Genomic DNA, 19344 nt, shown 5'->3' on the forward strand with positions numbered 1-19344 from the left:
ACTATGTAGTCCAGGCTGGCCTGGAACTCTCAGTGATTCTCCTGCCTCAGCCTCTCAAGTGCTAGGATTACAGGTATGTGCCACCACACCTGGCTTTTTTTGTTGTTTTGAGACAGTCTCACTATGCAGTTCAGGCTGGCCTTGAACTCACTATGTAGCTGCCTTGAACTCACTGATCCTCCTGCCTCAGCCTTCAAACCCAGCAGATGCCTTCTTAGTAATGATGCCTTCAGGCTGGGGATATAACTCTCAGCACCTGCCTGGCAAGTGTGAGGTCCTGAGTTCGATTCCTGGTATCAAAAAAAAAATGATGCCTTCTAGCCAGGTACAGTGGAACACATCTATAGTCACAGCACCGAGGAAAGCTGAGGTAGGAGGATTGCAAGTTCTAGACCAGCCTGGGGAACTTAGTGACCTCCAATCTCACGTGGTAGAGTGCCCCTGCGTGCAATTGCCGGTACTACCAAAAAAAAGAGAAAAAAAAAAAAAAAAAAAAGAGCGAAGCTATCTTCCCCATATGTTGACAGTGAAACAGTTTTAGAAATAATGCTAAAATGTGAGCATGAGCATTATTATCACAAATTAAATTGAGAAAATAGGATCACAGTCAACCATAATTCCAAGTCAGGGTTTACTCTCAGTTGTAGCTTAAAGCATCGCTGCCAGTTCCTTGTATTGTAGTGGCTTTCGCCTCCCATGGCACGTGTGGACATGATGTCCCTGTCTCACTTCAGACCCTTTGTGCAGTTGATATCTGCTACACCTTTGCACAGGGGGAGGACTTTGTCTGAGGTACACTGTCTTTTTTCCATTAAAGACACATAAGTGTGTGTCACGATCTATAAAGCAGTGGTGATGCTACTGAAGGTGTGTTTCCTATGGTTCTGACAAAGGACCAGGTTATTTCACGACTGGTTGTCTAATAAGGTGACTGCGTTGAGAATAACTTGGCTGATCCCATGTGGCAGTCTGGCTCTGGTCTTGCAAGGAGCCGTTCCTAGGCCAGCCATTTTTGGCAGCTGTTATTTAGACATGTGTGCACCCTTTATGACACCTGATGTTGCCTAGGGACGTCTGATTTGCTCTCTAACTTCTGGATGCCATCCCCCTTGGAGAAGGTGGAGTGGATATTTGTGGGGCCTGATGACCTTCTTTTCACTTTTATTTTTTTTCTGAATTTGTTCCATTGCTCCAGCCACAGCACCTGGAAGGCAGCCTTTCCCAAAGCCCCAGGCCACCCACACAGCCTCCTGTGCTGCTGGCTCCTGCGCCCCCCACCCCAGGGCTTTCCTCCTGCTGACTTCTCCCACCCTGCATTGCAGATTAGACACCTTGCGCTTCATCCTCGGGGGTGCTGTCAGGAGTAATCCCTGAGGGAAGGTGACAGAAGAAGAAATGGAAGATAGGAGGGTGGTTTTAGCAGCGTCAGTTGTTGTTCATCTGAAGGAGAGTTTATCTGCAGAAACATCACCTGCGTCAGGCTGAAAGGGCTCCTGCCCGAGGGCTTGGTGGTCACAGGCCTAGAAGCTGAGGAGCCTCTGCTAGCCCGCAGCCTGGGACCAGCCTGATCCCACAAAGCAGTAATATTCGTGCCTGCAGGCAAGGCTTTCTGGGGAAGAAGTTCCGCAGCAGCTTGAACCGAGTGGCCTGATGCCCGTTCTCCACACTGCCCGGGAATCAGAGGCGGAGGTCAGATGCGGGTCCTTCACTGAGCAGCACAGCTGCTGTCTCTTTGCCCACCCCCACCATATATTTTTTTCTTGCTACTTTTCAAAATCAAAAGGCGTTGCAGAGAGGGGAAGTCCCTTGGCGTCCTGAATATTGAGGGGCTCAGCAGAACTGCCTGGCATCCTGTTTGTGTATGGCGGTTTTAATTCACTCTCTAATAGATCATTTGGCCTCTACCAGCAGAGTCGTACACTTCATAACCCTTACATCAGCACGAGGCTCCAGCCAGAATCCAAAAGTGCAGCTCTGCCTGATTATTTGAAGGAGGTTTTAACGGCTTCATTTCCTGGCTGTTGGTCGCTTCCCTAAGTCAGGCATTAACATTCCTCATGGTCACGCAGTCCAGACAGGCAGGCATGGGATGTAGGGGAGCTGGATGGCCAGGGGAGTTCCCATTCCCCTTCTTTTTCAAGGAATGCCATCCTTGTCCACGGAGATGGGGGCCAGGGACATACCGCTTTGGTAGGGTTTCAGTGGACACCTCGAAGGAGGAGTGGCAAGCTAAAGGGTTAATCAGGTACAGCTGCTCCACTGGTGTCCATACAGCCCTTTGCTGCTGTCCTTGTAGAGGCGCTGATGGTGATAAGAGTCACTCCTCCCACAGACTGGCTTGGCCTTTCTCCTTGGAGCCAGAGTGCTCCAGGCCTTCTATGAGTACATTCTGTCCTCTTTTTATTGGCTATTATTAGCTATTTTTATTGACTCTCACACCACTGATCACTGCAGGCTGAGGTTTCCGATTAGAAGTGGCATCTTGGGCAGAATTAGGCTATATTTGGAGATGACTCTAGGATGGAATCTACCTGCTAACCACGTTGTCTTTATTCTGAGGTAGATGTTCCTATTTTGATCTTTAAAAACATTATAGCCCTATGTGACCAGATGGTGACTGCAGAGGCTGTAAGCCATCAGGGTGCCTAATACACTTTCTCCTTTTTTATTCTTCTAAGGCAACTCCCTTTTTGGTTTATGGAATGATGCTTTGGAGGTTATAGTCAGCAAGGAACAGTAAAGTTAGAACTTGCCATAGCTGGGATCTGGAATGTCCCCCAAGACAGTGTATTAAGGCTTGGTCCCCAGGTCTGTGGTGCTACTGGGAGGTGATAGATGCCTTTAGAAGGTGGGGCCCAGCTGGCAGAAGTCGGTCGAGGGGGGGGGTCTGTCCTGGAGGGCATGTTGGCACTGTGGCCCTTTCCTTTCTCATGCTTCCTGGGTACCTTGAGGGGAGCAGTTGTCCCCACCCTGCTTTCCAGCCATAGGTGCCTTGCTGCCTCAGCCCCACAGCAGTGGGGCCAAATGACCATGACTGAAACTATGAGCCAGAGTAACACCTTTTTTCCATGTAAGTTGATTATCTCAGGTACTTTGTCACAGCAACAGAAGGCTGACTACTACAGAGTTCAAAATTGTACAGTTTTCCTTACTATAAGTGTAGAACATCTTTATATTTATTGTCCCTGTTCAGAGATGGAGAAATTAGGGAAGAAAGTGTCTCTGTAATCAATGATAGGAAAGCATTGAAGTCTAGGTTTTGTCGTACAAGCAGAAAAGAAATGTTTTTCCTTTTCTTTTTCTTCTTTGTGGTGCTGTGGATGGAGCCCAGGGCATTGCATATACTAGGCAAATGCTCTGTTACTGAGCTACATCCTCAGCTCAAAGAAATTTCTATTTTTTGTTTCTAGGTGAAGGGGTATGTGGTGTGTAGGAGCATGGTTTATCGTAGGGTAACTCGGCTCAGTTATGTTCTTTTGTGATGATATCTGGAAAGGATCCATATGGGTGCGGCATGCATGGATATTCTTAGATAGGGAGGAGTTTTCTCTCTCTGGAGTGCAGGATCTCCATCTCTGTCTTGTCTCTTCACGCCCCTCCCACCCCTGCTGTTATCTGGAACTTGTGGCCAAAAGAAAAATGTAAGATACGGGAGGCTTGAGAATCCATTGCCTTGCCAGAAGCTGAAAATTATTCTTTAGATTGGGGAAATTTTAACAAATACAACTTTGGAATTAAACATATTTGTGAAAAAAAAAGAAAACGCATTCTGGGTCAAATCAGTACCGTGATATTGAAGAGCCTTTATGCTTTTCAGATTTTACTGTATTTTTAGTCTGCGGTTCATATGTTTTTGTTTACTAAAGTCTTATTAATGGTACACCTGGGGCCCCTTTTCATGAAGAATGCTTCTGAAATTCACCGTTACTTGTTCTGTTGTTTTCCAGTTAGCAACCTCAAGGGCTGCGGTTATAGCTCTTCCCCTCATGTGTTCCTTCCTTGGCCCCGGCACGCTTGTCCAGTGTCTGTGCGCACACAGCCTGAGGGTGGCGCCTGTCCGCTGGGTACTCTTTGGTGCATGCTTGTTACTCCACTTGAGCAGCACGTATGCACGGACTTGTGGCCCTGGCCTTCTCCTGGCCCATACCGGAGGCCAGTTCCTGGTTCCAGGAACTCTTTAAATTATCTCACATTGGTGGTCATAGCCTGTCTCTGGTTTGTGTTGTTGAATTTGTTTTGTTTTGGTCTTTTTGAGACAGGGTTTCACTATACAGTTCAGGCTGGCCTTGAACTTACTTTGTAGCCCAGGCTGACCTCAAAGTCGCAGCAATCTTCCTGCCTCGGCCTCCCCAGTGCTGGGATTACAAGTGTACGCCACCACACCTGGCCTGTTTCATTTTTTTGAGACAGGGTCTCACTATGTAGTTCAAGCTGGCCTTGAACTCACTATGTAGCCCAGGCTGATCTGGAATTTGTGGCAGTCCTTCTGCCTCAGCCTCCTGAGTGCTGGGATTACAGGTGTGCATCACCACGCCCAGCTTTGTTCTTTGAGACAGCATCTTCATATGTACCCCAGGCTGGCCTTGAACATATGATCTTCTTGTCTTAGCCTCCCGACTGCTGGGACTATTGCCATGCCAGGCCCTGTCTATTTCCTGTCTTTCAGAGGGGAATAATAATGCTCAGCTCTGTTTTACATCACAGCAATTTTTTGAAAGGTTAATGAGCTGGGCTTTGTAAGACACTTTTAGATCCTTAGATGAAAGTGTTCTTTAACCACAGCAAGGCTTTGTACTGCAGCGCCTTTCCAGGGAGCTCCAAGTGGCTGTGGACTGTCTTCATTCATCCTCATAACCTCCCAGCGAGGAGGGAGGTGCTGAAGCCTTACAGTTAGTGTGAGACAGTGTCGTTGTTGATACTTTTGTCTGTACACGGGCACTTCTGCGAAGTAGAAGTTGGTAAGGGAGATTATGAAAGAAAAACACGAAAACTTCAAAGCAGCATGCGGTTGCTATTCCTGTTCACCTTGCTTTGGGCTCTACATGTCTAATTGCTATGTGAAAACAATAGAAAGCTCTTCCTTGAAGCATGGTATCTAATATGTCCTTGGAGGACTTGTGTTAATTGAACTATTTGTACCTGTTTTCAGTTGCACCAAATACGTTACAAGAGTTAGTTTAACTCAGGTATATCAAGAGGGACTTGCATGGGACTTACTGTTTATGTATTTTTTGAATTGTCTGTAGTGCTGGAGATAGACCAAGGCCTCACACATGCTAGAAGTGCTCTCTCTCTCTCTCTCTCTCTCTGAGCTACACCCCAGCTCCTTCACATATTTTAAATATTTATTTTGTTCTTCAGAGCTGAATTTCCTCCCATTAAAGTTGTCCTGGGACCACAGGTAGTGCACTGAGGCCACCCCGCAGGAGAAAGTTTCCTTAGAAGGGGGGTCCCTTGGGGAGAGTGAGCACTACCTTGTGTAAGATTGAAGAACTGGAAGGAGCCTCCGTAGGAAGCAGATGGGCAGGAGTCCCAGACAGGTTTCCGCGGGGCCCTTGGGGATGGGCCTCTCATTGCCCCCAGCTCGAGGCTGCAGAGAGCAGAAGGCCGCTCTCCCTCTTCCTCCGGGCCTCTGCCTGAGATTTCCAGGCTCACCCGCGCAGCTTCTTCTCGTTTGGAGTTATTTCTGGTCTCTGATGCCTGTGTCGGCAGGTGTGGGAGGAGGGAGCAGAAGGTCAGAAGTGAATTTAAGGGAAAATGACCACTACCATGGTAGCCCTTAAATCTTGCCATTTGTTTCCTCTCAGTGTCCCTCTGTGCTCCGATCGATAATTCCCTCCCTGTTCTCCCAGGGAAACAAACACAGACACACTGAAGACAGAGGCTCCACAGCCCGCCGAGCCAGGACAGCAGGATGGCTGGGTTTTATCTTGCAGTTCTGTGGTTCTGTCCAGAACCTTTCATCCCAGTGATCCTCAATGCTGTCCTTATTTGACAGGAAAAGTTTGTTTAATTTGCTAAGGCTGCTCTAAAGACCTAATAAAGGATAGCAGCTGTGTGCTTTACTATTTTCAAATGTCATCCTGACTTGTTAGGTACGCATTCCATTTCCTTCTTTTTTTTTTTTTTGGTTTTTCTCCGGTACCAGGATCCATTTCCTTCTTAAATCGCTCGAGTCAGCACTGTTAACTAGTAATCTCACAGATACTGGCAGTTGGAAATCCTGTTTTTCTTTCTCAATTATTTATATTTTGTGTAGCTGTTCATTGTTGTTTCTTTACAATAGGTTTTTTAAAAAATAAAATACTGGCTTCCCTAACAGTAGAACTCTGTGTGTCAGAGAAAAGTGTTTTCAAAAAGAAAGTGGTTTAGATTTCAAAATCCCCAAGGGATTGTTATAAACCAACAGAGAGGAGAAACACTTGACATGATTTAAATACTTTGACTAGATTCGTTAAAAAGTTTTTTTCCTGTTAGAGCTATTATTTTCTAAACACTAGAATACTGCTCTTCATGAACTATTTAGATTTGAAAGAACAACCAAGTTTCTTTTTTCTTATTTAACATAATTTTTTTGTTTTGCTTTTGTATTTTGAGACAGTGTCTCACTAATATAGTTCAGACTGGCTTTAAACTCACTACATAGCCCAAGCTAGCCTCCAGCTCATGGCAGTCCCCCTGCCTCAGCCTCCCCAGAGCTGGGATTACAGGTATGCACCACCACACAAAGCTCTTTTTTGTTGTTGTTATTTTAAACTTGTAATTTAAGCTTTTTCCTCTTTCTCCATTCAGGCAGTTAATTAAGTGGACCTATTTAGTAGATTTGTGCTTATTTTCATCCAGAATTCAATTAAAACTCCTCCAGCTGAGTTAGAGCCATGTGACTCTTAGAGCAGGTCCAGGAAAAGAGGTGGCCTCAGAAGGGAACACCTTCCTATTGGGCTTTGTGAGCTGCATCTGTGCTTCTTGCTGTGGCTTTGTGGGGCCCTTCAGGGGCGCTGCCCACCTCCGGGGCAGCAGAGTGCAGGGATCCAAGGCTGGCTACCTGCAGTAAATCTCAGTTTTCCACCTTATTTTGCAGGCAAGGAAAGGGTTTTCTTCCATAGATAGGTTCAAGACTGAGGCCCCTATAACAAAAGACAGATTCATAAAAGATACAAGTTTGTTTAAATTTTGCAGGGCACAAGAGCCTTCAGAAGTGAAGCACGAAGGAAATGGGTAAACTGGATTTCTGTACTGCAGTTTGATGAAGAGGGGGCAGTCGTGGAGAAATCTAGTTGGAGTGCAAAGAGTGAGAAAAGGGGGACCGGGTGGAAGGCTGAGGAATGTCTCTCTCCCTCTGTGAAGGCTCGAGTCGTTGTCTGCCAAGCTGAACCGGCAGTGGGCAGATGAGCAGGAGAGGAGCCCACAAACTTGACACGCTTATGTGTGCAGGCAGGAGACGCGCACTGTGAGAACCCCAAGGGCCACATGGTTGAAGCTTAAATGCCCGCCTCATGGGAGAGGGGGCAGCCTTGCAGCAGCGGGCAGTGGGGTGTAAATGATTCTCTGCAATGTGAAGGGCCTGAGGAGGACAGTGGCCTGGCAGAGCCACTGTGGACTCTGGGGACCGTGCAGGTGACCTGAACCTTAAGCAGTCACCCTAAAGTGCCAGCCCTGGGCTCGGAGAGGTGAAAAGTCCATCCGGGCATGGTGAGGATTCAGCCCCTTCTCTCTGGGGGTGTGCTGGCGTTCCTAGGGAGGGGTGAAGACAGTTTCTTTTGCAAAAGGGGTATGTCACATTACTCCTCCCTGCGTGGAGAGGCCGTGGCTCTCAGGTCCTAAGGCTCTGCTGTCCTTCAGCCACAGCGCACAGCATTCCAAGCACTGTCCTTCGGGGTAAGAGTTTCGGAGCTCCAGTATTCCCAAGGCCTGCCTGGGCTTTGTAGTGTGTTCAAGGCCAGCCTGAACTGCATAGCAAGATCCTATCTTAAAAAAAAAGATGGACAGTTGTAAAGCTCTTTGTGGTGATTATGTTTCCACTTAACATTGCTACAGATTTCATGTCTTTAATGCACATTCTTAGCCTATCAGGAGGACCATAGATTGGAGAGGCCGTGGGGCGCATACAGCGATTTGAGAGATAGGGCCATAGTGTAGAAACGGACCTGCACTGCATTTCCCTATAAATTCACCCTCCAGAAAGGCTGTGTTCCTGTCGGTGGTGGCCTCCTTCACCCTAGTGCCCTGATTCTCTCCGCCTCCCCCTCCTGCTCCAGAAAGTCCCCAGTCTCCTCTGTCTCATTCCTGGGAGTTCACATCTGCCCTGTCCTTCACACAGCTGTCCGCAGGAGACACTGCCAGGGTCGCCTCACCTCTCTCCTGCTCTCTTCTGCAGTCGGCACCGACTGGTCCTCTCCCCAAAAGCGCTTTCCGCCCCTGCTGGGAGGACGCAAGCTCTGGGACCTGACCTGCAGGGCCCCTCCATCTATTTCTTCCTGGATGGGCTCTCTTACTGCCTCTTTCAGGGTCCCCCCAAATAACTAGACCACCTGCCTCCCCCCGCCCCATCCTGTACTTGCCTGAGGCCCTGCTCAGTTCCTTCTGCAGACAGCCTCACCGCTGCCCCTCTCCTGTTCTCATCCCACGTAGCCTTTGCCGCCTGTCTTGGTTCCGTACACCTTTTCACTTAAGTAGAACATGCGTGTGTGCGTGTGTGCGGGAGAGGGTGCAGGTCACAAAGCACAGCACTCACGCCAGGCACGCACGCCCTGTCCGCAGCATTCCTTTCTCCTGATCTGTGCAGAGCGGACCGCGCCCCTGCAGGAAAGTGCAGGACAGCAGGTGCTCAGTGACTCTCGCCTCAGGCCTGGAGCCAGGGACATAGCTAAGCTGACACACAGGAGCGAGAAGACATTTGAAGGAGTATGTGAAATTTGCATTACAGGTGACAGTTTGTTTTCTGGTTTGATCTGGTTTGGTTTGGTTTGCTTCGGTTTGGTTGGGTCGGATTCAACAGGGTTATGCTTCGTAGCTCAGGCTGGCTTCAGACTCTTGAGCCTCCTGCCTCAGCTTCCCAAGTGGTGAGGTTACAGGCATGTGCCACCAAGAGCAGCTATACAAATAATAATTTGTTCTTGTTTCTTGGTTTTTTGAGACAAGGTCTCATTATGTCGTTTAGGCAGGCTGACCTTGAACTCACTACATAGCCAGCCAGGGTGGCCTCAAACTTGTAGTAGTTTTCTTGCCTCAGCTTTCCGAGTGCTGGGACTACAGGTGTGCATCTCACACCTGGCACAAATAATTTCTTGACAGCTAGTTAGAATAGAGATATGTCCCTTGCACCCAGAGTAGAAGTAATATAATTTTGGTAAGTCCTGTTCAGGGTTTCCTTGGTGGCAACTTACAAATACACATGCATGTCATTCTTTTTCCTTTTCAGATAGGAATATACACAGACATCTGCAGCATTAGTTTTCATTTTCATTTTGTCCAGCACATATTTATTATCATATGCAGCCTATAAAAAATAAAAAATAAAAATTATATGCAGCCTACTGTTAGATGCTCTTGCAGTCTATACTTTGATTCAACTCTTCACTGCATAGGGCTTATATTTGAATGAGCCTGTAGAAGTAATTGATAGAACTAAAAGAAAAGCTTAACACTAAAAATATAACAATGAGTAAGCCATAAAATAACTGAAAAATTGTTTCTAAATCATGTGTTACAAAATCATCGTAGTCATTCAGAGAGAACAAGAACACAGACAAGAAAGATTAATATGAAGACTGGCACTGCACCAGGAACTTCCAGACGAGAAACACATTCGCTCCCATGTTATCAAAAGATATGAAAAATGCCGACTACCTAGGTAGATACAGGGTCAAGGACAGCAGAGATAGCTTAAAAACATCATCAGAAGTTCCCCATTTTCAGTAGCATTTTACAGTTTACAAGGCTTGCACATTGGTCGTCTTACTGGACTGTGGCCCACTGCACTCTTTTACCTTGTACAGGTTGGCACAGTAAGTAGCATCGTGTGTCCCTAGCTGGGCAGCTCCTGTGTGCCAGTGTGAGTTTAAATCTGACTTCCACACTCCTTCCCCAGCCTGCACTGGCCTGAGTAGAGTGGGAGAGTTTAGGTTCATTCTCTTAGTTTTTGTGCATACTGCATTGACATCGTGTCCAGCTAACTTTATTATCACCGTGTGTACTTTCAACCAGAGGCAGGGGACTCTGGCAGAGCCTGCTTCTTGAAGGCACCGCAGAAGCAAATTGAAGTTGTAGGTCCCTTTGAGCATGTGGCTATGATGTCTTTGTTACTTGGAAACATGGCAACAGAGAAGGTGGTAGGGTGCCAGTCCTTAAAAAGTACTCACTGAGGGCTGTGATATAGTTCCGTGGCACAGTGCCTGCCTGGCAAGCATGAGGTCCTGAGTTTGAGTCCCAGTACCCCCCAAAAAAGTACGCATTGAAAAGAATATGATAAAAAATACAGTGAATGCTGGTACTTAGCATCATCCAACTGAAAATCAAGTTTGTAAAAACCATTATGTTGCCAGGCATGAGGTAAAGTCACCCTGGGCTACATAAGCAAGTTCAAGGCCAGTCTGTACTGCATAGTGAGACCCTGTGTCCAAAAAAAAAAATAAATAAATAAATAAATAAAATAAAAGCTGGGCGTGGTGGCGCATGCCTGAAATCCCAGCACTCAGGAGGCTGAGGCAGGAGGATCATTGCCACATTGCCTATGCTACAAAGTGAGCTCAAGGCCAGCCTGCACTGCATGGCAAGACCCTGTCTCAAAAAAGACCTAAATAAATTAAAAATAAATAAATAAATAAATAAATAAATAAATAAATGCAAACCATCATGATGTACACAAATCTACCTAATCACTGGATCTGGTATTGTGTGATTTCTGGCCCTTTGCTAAAATTCAAAATGACCATGAAAGGTAAAGGTTTTTAATTGACTCAGGACAAGAGGCAGCCACGCATTATAGCTCAACTAAAGGCCATAGTGAGAGAGGACTGCTAGAACTGCCTGAGAAAGCGGCAAGAGTGATGAGGAAAGTGTGTTCTAAGATGTGTGAGGGAGAGGTTGAGATTAATAGCCATGTGTCCTTTACTCTAATAAATACTTTAAAACTAAGTACTCGTTGAGAGTATTGCGAGTTTCCTTTTAGTTTTGTTTTTTCTTGTCTGTTACTGCCTCTATGGTTATGTCTTTGCTGTGACCTAGAAGGCACCAGTCTGCAAAACTATAAATCTGTCAGTCTCATTGACGTGGCTTTCATTTCAAATTAATGTTCAGGGGCCTGGGGATTTAGCTCAGCGGTACAGCGCCTGCCTGGCAAGCATGAGGTCATGAGTTCGATTCCCGGTACCGGAAAACAAAAACAAACAACAAAAAAACAAAAACAAATCAAATTAATGTTCAGCAAAGGGAGAGGAGATAACCATTTCAGTCTGGATTTCTCTACAAACAAGGGATAAGGTTTGAACAGGTTGCCAAAGCTGGAAAGAGAAGTTAATTGTGTAAATTGATGCAGGCAAGAGCTGGTCACCTTTCTGAAAGACAAGACAGTGCAGCATACGAGCTCCAAATAGATCTTTGGGGTCAGGTTGATGTCATGTCGAAGAATCAATATTTTCTGGGCTTTGTAGAGTTAGCCTTTAATGAACCTCAGGCATTTTTCGAGGCCATTAATTGGAGGAAGAGGAAAGGCAACAGTGGCTGAAGTTCACCGGTGTGGGAGATGTTATAAAAATAAGTGAAGCTGCCCCAGTGTGGTGGCGCACGCCTGTAATCCCAGCACTTGGGAGCCTGAGGCAGGAGGATCATTGTGGGTTCGAGACCAGCCTGGGTTACACAGTGAGTCCAAGGCAACCTGAGCTACCTGACGTGACCCTGTCTCAAAAAAAAGGAAGTGAAGAGGCAGTCATGGCCAGTGTGCAGAGGTCCCTCCCTGAAGCTGTATTCAGGCAGTGTTGGGTCCCCATGTGGAGAGGCTTTCTTGGGGGGATGAGCGCCTGCTGAGTGGAAGAGCTCGTTCTGAGCCTTGTCGAGCTCCAGGGTCACCTGCAGTACAGGGCGTGGGGCTGTTCGGAGGCCTGCTGACATTTTAAGAAAGAGCAGTTCTTGAATCCTGACAGAAGAGGTAAGCCCTTTCCTCTTAGCCAAGCACAGTGTGCATTCATTCTCTTGGGATGAATTCTTGGATTCTGCTGTATAGACGTGCTGATCACAAGGTGAAGTCCCTCCTGGAGCGTGGTCCTCGGTGCCCCTGACACCCTGGAAAGCCCTTGTAAAGTGGAAGAGTGTCATGGAGTGTTTGAATCCACTGGGATAGAAGGTTTTTGATAAATATCGCTCAGACTCGCTCAGTCATTCAGTGCAGATGTCTCTCACTGGAGCACTGGCGCTACCCCTCGTCTTGGGCCGGGAGCCCCGGCCCCATCTGTGTTGGTCCGTGTTCCTAAGAGGTGCTGCCCACGAGGCAGAGGCCTGTGTTCCATCCAGTTGTAAGAAAGTAGCACACGGATGGCCCACAGGCCGTAAGGGTATCCACGGGTGTCCCAGTTGCTTATTACACATCCTTGGCCACAGCTGCTCAGTAGAGAGGTTTTGGATGTGACTTTCCAGCCGTCTTCCTCTCGTGCCCTCTTTCTCTAGGGGAGTCTGGAATTGGAGGGAGGAGCTGGCTGTTCTTTTCTCACCCCGGCCCCACCTCAGGATCCTTATTCACAATTCCAAAAAGACCAGGAGAGGGTTTTTGGGGTTGTTGTGGTTTGGGGTTTGACGCGAACCTGACGCTTACTATTTTCACCTGTCATTCTCTGGGTTATTCATTGTGGGCCTCCTGTTCTTCCTTTCCAGTTGTTTGAGAACTTCCACTTCGGTTCTCTGAAGCTCAATTCCATTCACATCTCTCAGAGGTTCACCGTGGACAGCTTTGGGAACTACGCCTCCTGCGGGCAGATTGACTTCTCCTGAGGTGGGCTCCCGAAGCACTGGCTGCGGCAGCCCTCACGAGGTGCTGAAGGAGAGGGTCCTGGTTCTTCATTCCCGGGACGGGGGTGCTGTGGAAATGGGGTGGTGATTTTCCTGGGGTTCCCCCTGAACTCACTGTCACCTCTGCTGATCATCCAGTCACCAGACCGCCAGCCAGGAGGGTGTGGGCACGCGGGAGCCCGTGCCTTTCTCCCGGGGCTCGCTCTGGGCTTTTCCTGCCATTATTTCTCATGGTAAAGTACGCGGAACCTAAATTTGTCGTCTTAAGCTTTCGTGTGCGTGTGGTACCTGGCATGAAACCCTGGGCCTTGCACGCACTGGGCGAGTGCTGTACCACTGAACTGCACCCTCGGGGTCTCCCCGAGTTCCCGGGCCTCAGCTTCGCCAGCAGCCGGAGTTACAGGCCGAGTCACCACAGCTTGCTTAACTCTGTCAGTGCACAGTTCAGTGTTGCTCAGTGCAGGCATGGTGTTCGGCCATCACCACCCGTCTCCGTAACTTTTCCCTCTTGGAAGACTTGAAGCTCTGTACCACTCTGTAGCCCCCCTCCCCCTCCCCCTCAGCTCTGGCAGCCACTGTCATTCTTTCTGTCTGAGATCGTGACCACTCTTAATGTGTCCTGTAAGTACAATCACATAGTTTATCTTTGTCTAACCGGCTTATTTCACTGCTAGTTTAATGTCCCCATGTCATGTCATGTGACAGGATTTCCTTCCTTTTTAAGAGATGAGTAATATTCCATTGTATGTACATCCCTTATTTTGTTTATCCATTCACCTATCGTGAATGCCTGGATTGCTTCTGCCTCTTGGCTGTTGTGCATAGTGGGGTATGAACACCAACGTGTAAATACCTCTTCAAGATCCTGTTTCAGTTCTTTTACTACCCTGAGTTTTATCTTTACCAAAATAACTTAAAGTTATGGAATTTAGTGGGCGTGGTAGTGCCTGTAATCCTAATACTCTGGGAAGCTGAGGCAGGAAGACAAGTATAACACCATCTCGGGCAGCTTAGTGACTTAGGGAGACTGTCTCTCCAAACATTTCTTGAAAGGGGGAATGTGGCTCAGTGAGAAGGCCTTGGGCTCAATCCCCAGTACTGAAAAAAAACTGAAGGGCTTTAATAAAACTGTTACAGACTTTAACGTTACTCTGTCTGACCTGTCTATTTGCCTCTAAAGTTGGTCCTTAAAATATTTGTTGGGCCCTGGTCCCCTGAGCCCATCCCCACTCCCGCCTTCCCGTGCCCCTCCTGGAGTTGCAGTATTACAGCTCTTTTCTGTTTCTTTCTCAGGGCTGCAAAGAAACGATGACCTCCACAGGACTGCACAGAAAGTTCTAGAAGAACGTGGGCTCTGCAGCGCTCAGTCCAGCTCCCACTCCTCCTCCACGTCCTCTCCTGGCATCCTTGTCCTCTCCGCATTCTTATCTTGATTCTACCTCTCTGTTCTTGGCTTCTTCCTTGAGCCTGCATGAAGGGTGCTGAGTCTCGAGGGCAGTGTCCGGCATCCAGCGGGCTGCACAGACCACTTGTGAATAAACGCATTTCCACAGTAGCCACGCTGTCTGCGAGTCTGGTGTCACCACCATCGCTGTCATGTGGAACTTACATGCTGGTGCCTGCAGGGTCACTTTCTCCCCAGAGACCTCTGCTTTCTCCTGGTGTAATTGTGTTATTAATTTGAGGGTTCATGGCACCATGTTGTTAATTTGCAACGTCATCCTACCTCAGCATCTGGGACTGAGTGTGTCCCAGGATGGCCCTGAGTCACGACCCAACCTCAGTCCAGCACCCCATGTCGTGCGGCGCTGCCTGTCCCCCTGTCCTTTCACAGGCCAGTGGGCAGCCAGGGCCAGGGGTAAAGATGTCTTTGGGGTATCAGAGATTTATGACTTAGGTTTGCAGGACGTTTTATTTTTAGGTTTAGTTTTTGGAAAATGTAACATTGTATATCAAACACGAAATTGTTAATAGAACTAGAAATTGTGTTATTTAGAATCCAGAGGTTACTGTTTCCTGAGCATGGAAGCATGTGTTTCATAGTCATTTCCCCCAGGTTATTGCCTTTTTCACTCATCCTCTCCCAAGCATACAGTGCGTCCCCAGAGGCTCCGTGACGCGGTGACACCTGCCCTCGGAGGGTTAGTGCATGTGTGCCTGTCTACCCTTGTGTTTTCTAGAATGCTGTGTGTTAAAAGGTGTTGGTAGAATTGGAAAAAATTGTAATTCATCCTCTGATTTTTCCTTCTGAGAGTGCGCAGACAAACCTTGAGAACAGTGTAGCACTAAAGAAAACAGGGAACGGCAGGTTCTTTGGATGTAGAACTTTTATGAAAAACCAACAGTGGTAGAAATCAGGTAACTTTTGATGGACCTAAAATGATTTGTGCAGATTCAGGATCCTGCAGCTGACTGTGCAGAGCCTGTTTCATCCCTTCACCAAAAAAGGGAGAAAAAAAAAATTCAAGGTCTCCTGTTACCAAATGGCTTTAGGTGGTTCACTTCTCCTTCTGGAGCTGGATTCTATATTCTTCTTGTCTTGAACAGAGAATTGAATGATATTTGCTACTGTATTTATAACTATTTCTTGCTTAATGTTACCACTTAGCGATTCCTTCTGACCTGAAATAGTTCCTTGGACCTTCACATTGCTTCAGCTAGCCTGTGAGGCACTGATTTCACCCTCAATTCCTTTAAGAAGAGAAGGGGAAGCCGGACGTGGTGGCTCACACCTGTAATCCCAGCACTCTGGAGGCTGAGGCAGGCAAGTTGCTGCAGGTTCAAGGCCAGCCTGGCCTACATAGTGAGTTCAAGGCCACCTTGAACTGTATAGTGAGAACCTGTCTCAAAAAAAGTGGGGGTGACTCCTACCACTATTGCTTTACAAAATCTTTGTTGCTAAACAGGAAACTTTGTGATGGAAAATAAATTTAAACAGAATTTTTTTTTTGGAAGGCACACAATGAGTCACCGTAAGTGAACTCTGTGCTTATAGTGGCTCCGGTATAAATAATACTCAGAATGATTGTTTTCATTGAGGCCCAGGGTTTCTTAAACTGGACATGGAGTGGAAACCAGTGTTGTAACAACACCAGCTCTCACTCCAGGGTCGCGCTCTGTACTCTTCTCCTGGAGCCAAAGGGAACCCACTGGCCACAGAGGCACGTTGAGTCAGCAGAACACCTCAGTGGGCTTCCCCTGGACACCACAGGAGCGGTGCCTTTCTCTTTTCTTTGAACTTTCTTGAGACGATCTTGCTATGTAATTCAGGCTGCATACTCTGTGTAGCCCAAGCTGGCCTCCAATTCATGGTGGTTCTTCTGTCTCTGCCTCCTGAGTCCTGGGATTATAGGTCTGCACCAACATGCCCAGCTTCCTTCTTTGCTGTGCATTTCCTTTTTTAGCCAGGAAAATGACTATATTAAAAAAGCCAGCTGGTTAACAAGAAGGAAGTCCATCTTGCTGGGAAGCTGATTTAGTGTTGGTCTATATAGGTGTTGATGGTCACCCCAAGACAGCAGGTTTCTTCTCACACAGATGTCAGATACCTTTGAACAGCAGGACTAGATGTTCTCCATCTGATCTAAGCCTTCTCACCACATGCTTTTCAGTTTGGGCTTTAGGTTGTTCACTTCTTCTTCTGGAGCTGTATTCCATATTCTTCTTGTCTTGAACAGAGAATTGAATGAAATGAGCAAAAAAACAGAACAAAAGTGGTGACAAAGCTTATTTGAAAAGTAGAAGTGAGCTGGGGATATAGCTCAGCGGCACAGAGCCTGCCTGGCAAGCGCAAGGTCCTGAGTTCAAATCCTGATACCAAAAGAAAAGTTAGAGTGAAGGAGAAACTGGCTCTGCAGAGCAAACTTGGGCTGAAAAGAAGAGAAAAAATAAAGTATACCCTGGAGGACACAGGGCGGGCTACTGTGAGGAATGCCACGATAGCCTTGTTTTTTTGTAAAAAAATTTTTAAAGGTAAAATAAGTTCATTCTGAAGAAACGTCAAGCATACTGCTTTTGTGTGTGAACTTCAACTTTGATGCTTAAATAAATTTTGTCACCCAGAGGTACCTGCTCATTTGTCTTTCAGCACATATCCAGTAGGAAAAGTAAGGTGATTATGCACAAATAATAACCGTGAAGATAAATGGAATGTGCCCACTTGTCATGTATTTGTGTGTTAATTCAGTCTTTATAACAATCCCATTAACTTGGTATAGTTATCCTGGTTCTACAAATTGAAGCTTAACAACTTTAAGAAATGTGCCCAAGCTCATGCAGCTTATACTTATGATTCTCAAATCATGGGCTTTGGACTCCTGAGGATCCCTGAGCACCTTTTAGGGAAGGATCTGGGAGGTCCAGATTATTTTCATAAGAATAAGGGGGTGGGCTGGGTGTGGTGGTGCAGGCCTGTAACCCCAGCACGTGGTAGGCTTTTGCACTCAGGGTGCTGAGGCAGAAGGATCGCTGTGAGTGCAAGGCCAGCCTGGACTACAAAGTGAGTGTAAGGCCAGCCTGAACTGCATAGTGAAGCCCTATCTGAAAAAGACAAAAAGCATGTTGTTTGTGTAACGTGGCGACCTCACTCTGAGGGTTAACAGAATACCCACTTGTGTCTGCTTGTGTTCTATACAATTTTGTAAGTGGGTAGGTTTGGGTTATAAATGTATGTGTTTTCAGAGGTTTAACTCAGTTTGCCCTCAGTCCTTCCCCTCTGCCCTTGCTGGCTGTTTGCCTCTTCACCTCTGTGGGCGAACTTGTGCCCTCCAGAACACCTGTGCTGAAACCTTAAGTGCCCAATGCCTTACAGTGTGAGTGTGTTTGGAGATGGGCAGAGAGAGGGAGGGAGGGAGACAGGTCTGACTAAGTTAAAACGGGCCGCTGGGGGCCCTGACCAACCTGGAGTCCTGTATAGAAGATGAAATGTGGACACGGGGGTGGGGGCGTCCATAAGCCAAGGACAGCGGCTTCGGGAGAGACCACGTGTGACACCTGGGTCTTGAACTACAGTACCGGCCTCCAGAGTTGTGAGAAAGTAAATTTCAGTTGCTGAAGCTGAGTGGTCTTTTCGTCCTTTGTGGGCAGCCCTGACAACCAAATATACGGCTGTCATGCAGAATCTGGTAGGAGAATAGAATTGGCTCCTGCTGAACCAGGAATGGAAGAAACTTGTGAAAATGCAAAACAGTCCAGTGCTTTAATGGGGCCAAGATATACTTGCTTCTTACAAAATATATTATTTTGTTTTTTGTTAATATATTAGGTATATTGTTATTTTTAAATGAATTAATAAAATTTTTAGAAATCTTAGTTTTTGTGTGTGTGCACGTGTGTGGTTTTTTTTTAAGCCTATACCCCAGACCACTGAGGATCATCTGGGTTCTTAGTTTTGTGTTTCAGTATGGTAACTATGAATGTGTGTCTAACTCACATAAACAAAAGTTCTGTGGGGTCCTCGTGTATGGTGTCCCCACAGGCCCAAAGCAGCAGGCCTGTGTATCACGGACTGAAGCCCCTGAGACCATGGGCCAAAACAAGCTCTTCCTCTTTAAAAATTGATTAGCTCACAAATTAACACAGTGATCTTTTTATTTCCTGTGTGCTAGAGACTGAATCTAGGACCTAGTGCATGATCATGTTCTACCATGGACCTACATCCCCAGCCTCCGACACATGAACCTCCATAATGAGCTTATTTCATCCAGGAATATGTAGTTGACCACACTGATTATCAGCAGATGCAGAGCTATACTACTTTCCAAAATGCACAATCATCTTTTACATACACACACACACACACACACACACACTCTCATACTAGGCATGCTGTACCACTGGGATACATCCTCAGCCCTTTTTATTTTGAGACAAGGTCTTTCTAAGTTGCCTCAAACTTGAGATCCTCCTGCCTCAGCCTCCCTCGTAGCTGGTGTACTCCACACTTGACTTGTAGACATACCTTTAAGTGTAATTGTTTCCTGATGAATGGGCATGGAGTTGGTTTCTAGGGTTGGTATTATGAACAATTCTGGACTGAGTATCTCTGCATTTATCTTTTTGTGCTTGTGAGATCATGTAGACATGGGATTAAATGGTTTTCTAGATGTAGTTAAATTTAGATTTCTTGTTAAAAACTAAAACTCCTCTACTTTGTACTGCTGAATATTAAATGCTCACAAAAATGCATCAATATATGCACCATTTTAACAAATACATCCCCAGCAGTGTCTCAGGTTTGGGACCACTGGCTTGCAAAGGCTGACTTGCTAGTCAAATATTAAGAAAACCTTTTCTTCTCTCTCTTTTTTTTTTTTTTTTTTGGTCTTTTTGAGACAGGGTCTTGCT

General features: G+C 46.6%; 1 protein-coding gene across 3 annotated transcripts in view; it reads left to right on the forward strand.

Annotated features, from left to right (window-relative positions):
* The window catches only part of Ascc1 (activating signal cointegrator 1 complex subunit 1), a 105779-nt gene extending 91225 nt beyond the window's left edge, over window positions 1–14554 (forward strand). For 2 of the 3 annotated variants that reach the window (XM_013516958.1, XM_013516956.1), the window contains 2 exons: window positions 12865–13021; window positions 14293–14554. In XM_013516958.1, the coding sequence (XP_013372412.1) occupies window positions 12865–12981 (117 nt within the window). In that variant the 3' untranslated portion in view covers window positions 12982–13021; window positions 14293–14554. The remainder of the gene's footprint in view (window positions 1–12864; window positions 13022–14292) is intronic. The other variant, XM_005390016.2, reaches the window with a different exon arrangement.
* The last annotated feature ends 4790 nt before the right edge of the window (window positions 14555–19344 follow it).

This window comes from Chinchilla lanigera, unplaced genomic scaffold (genome assembly GCF_000276665.1).
Source record: "Chinchilla lanigera isolate Chin_1 unplaced genomic scaffold, ChiLan1.0 scaffold00036, whole genome shotgun sequence".
NCBI classification, from domain to species: domain Eukaryota; kingdom Metazoa; phylum Chordata; class Mammalia; order Rodentia; family Chinchillidae; genus Chinchilla; species Chinchilla lanigera.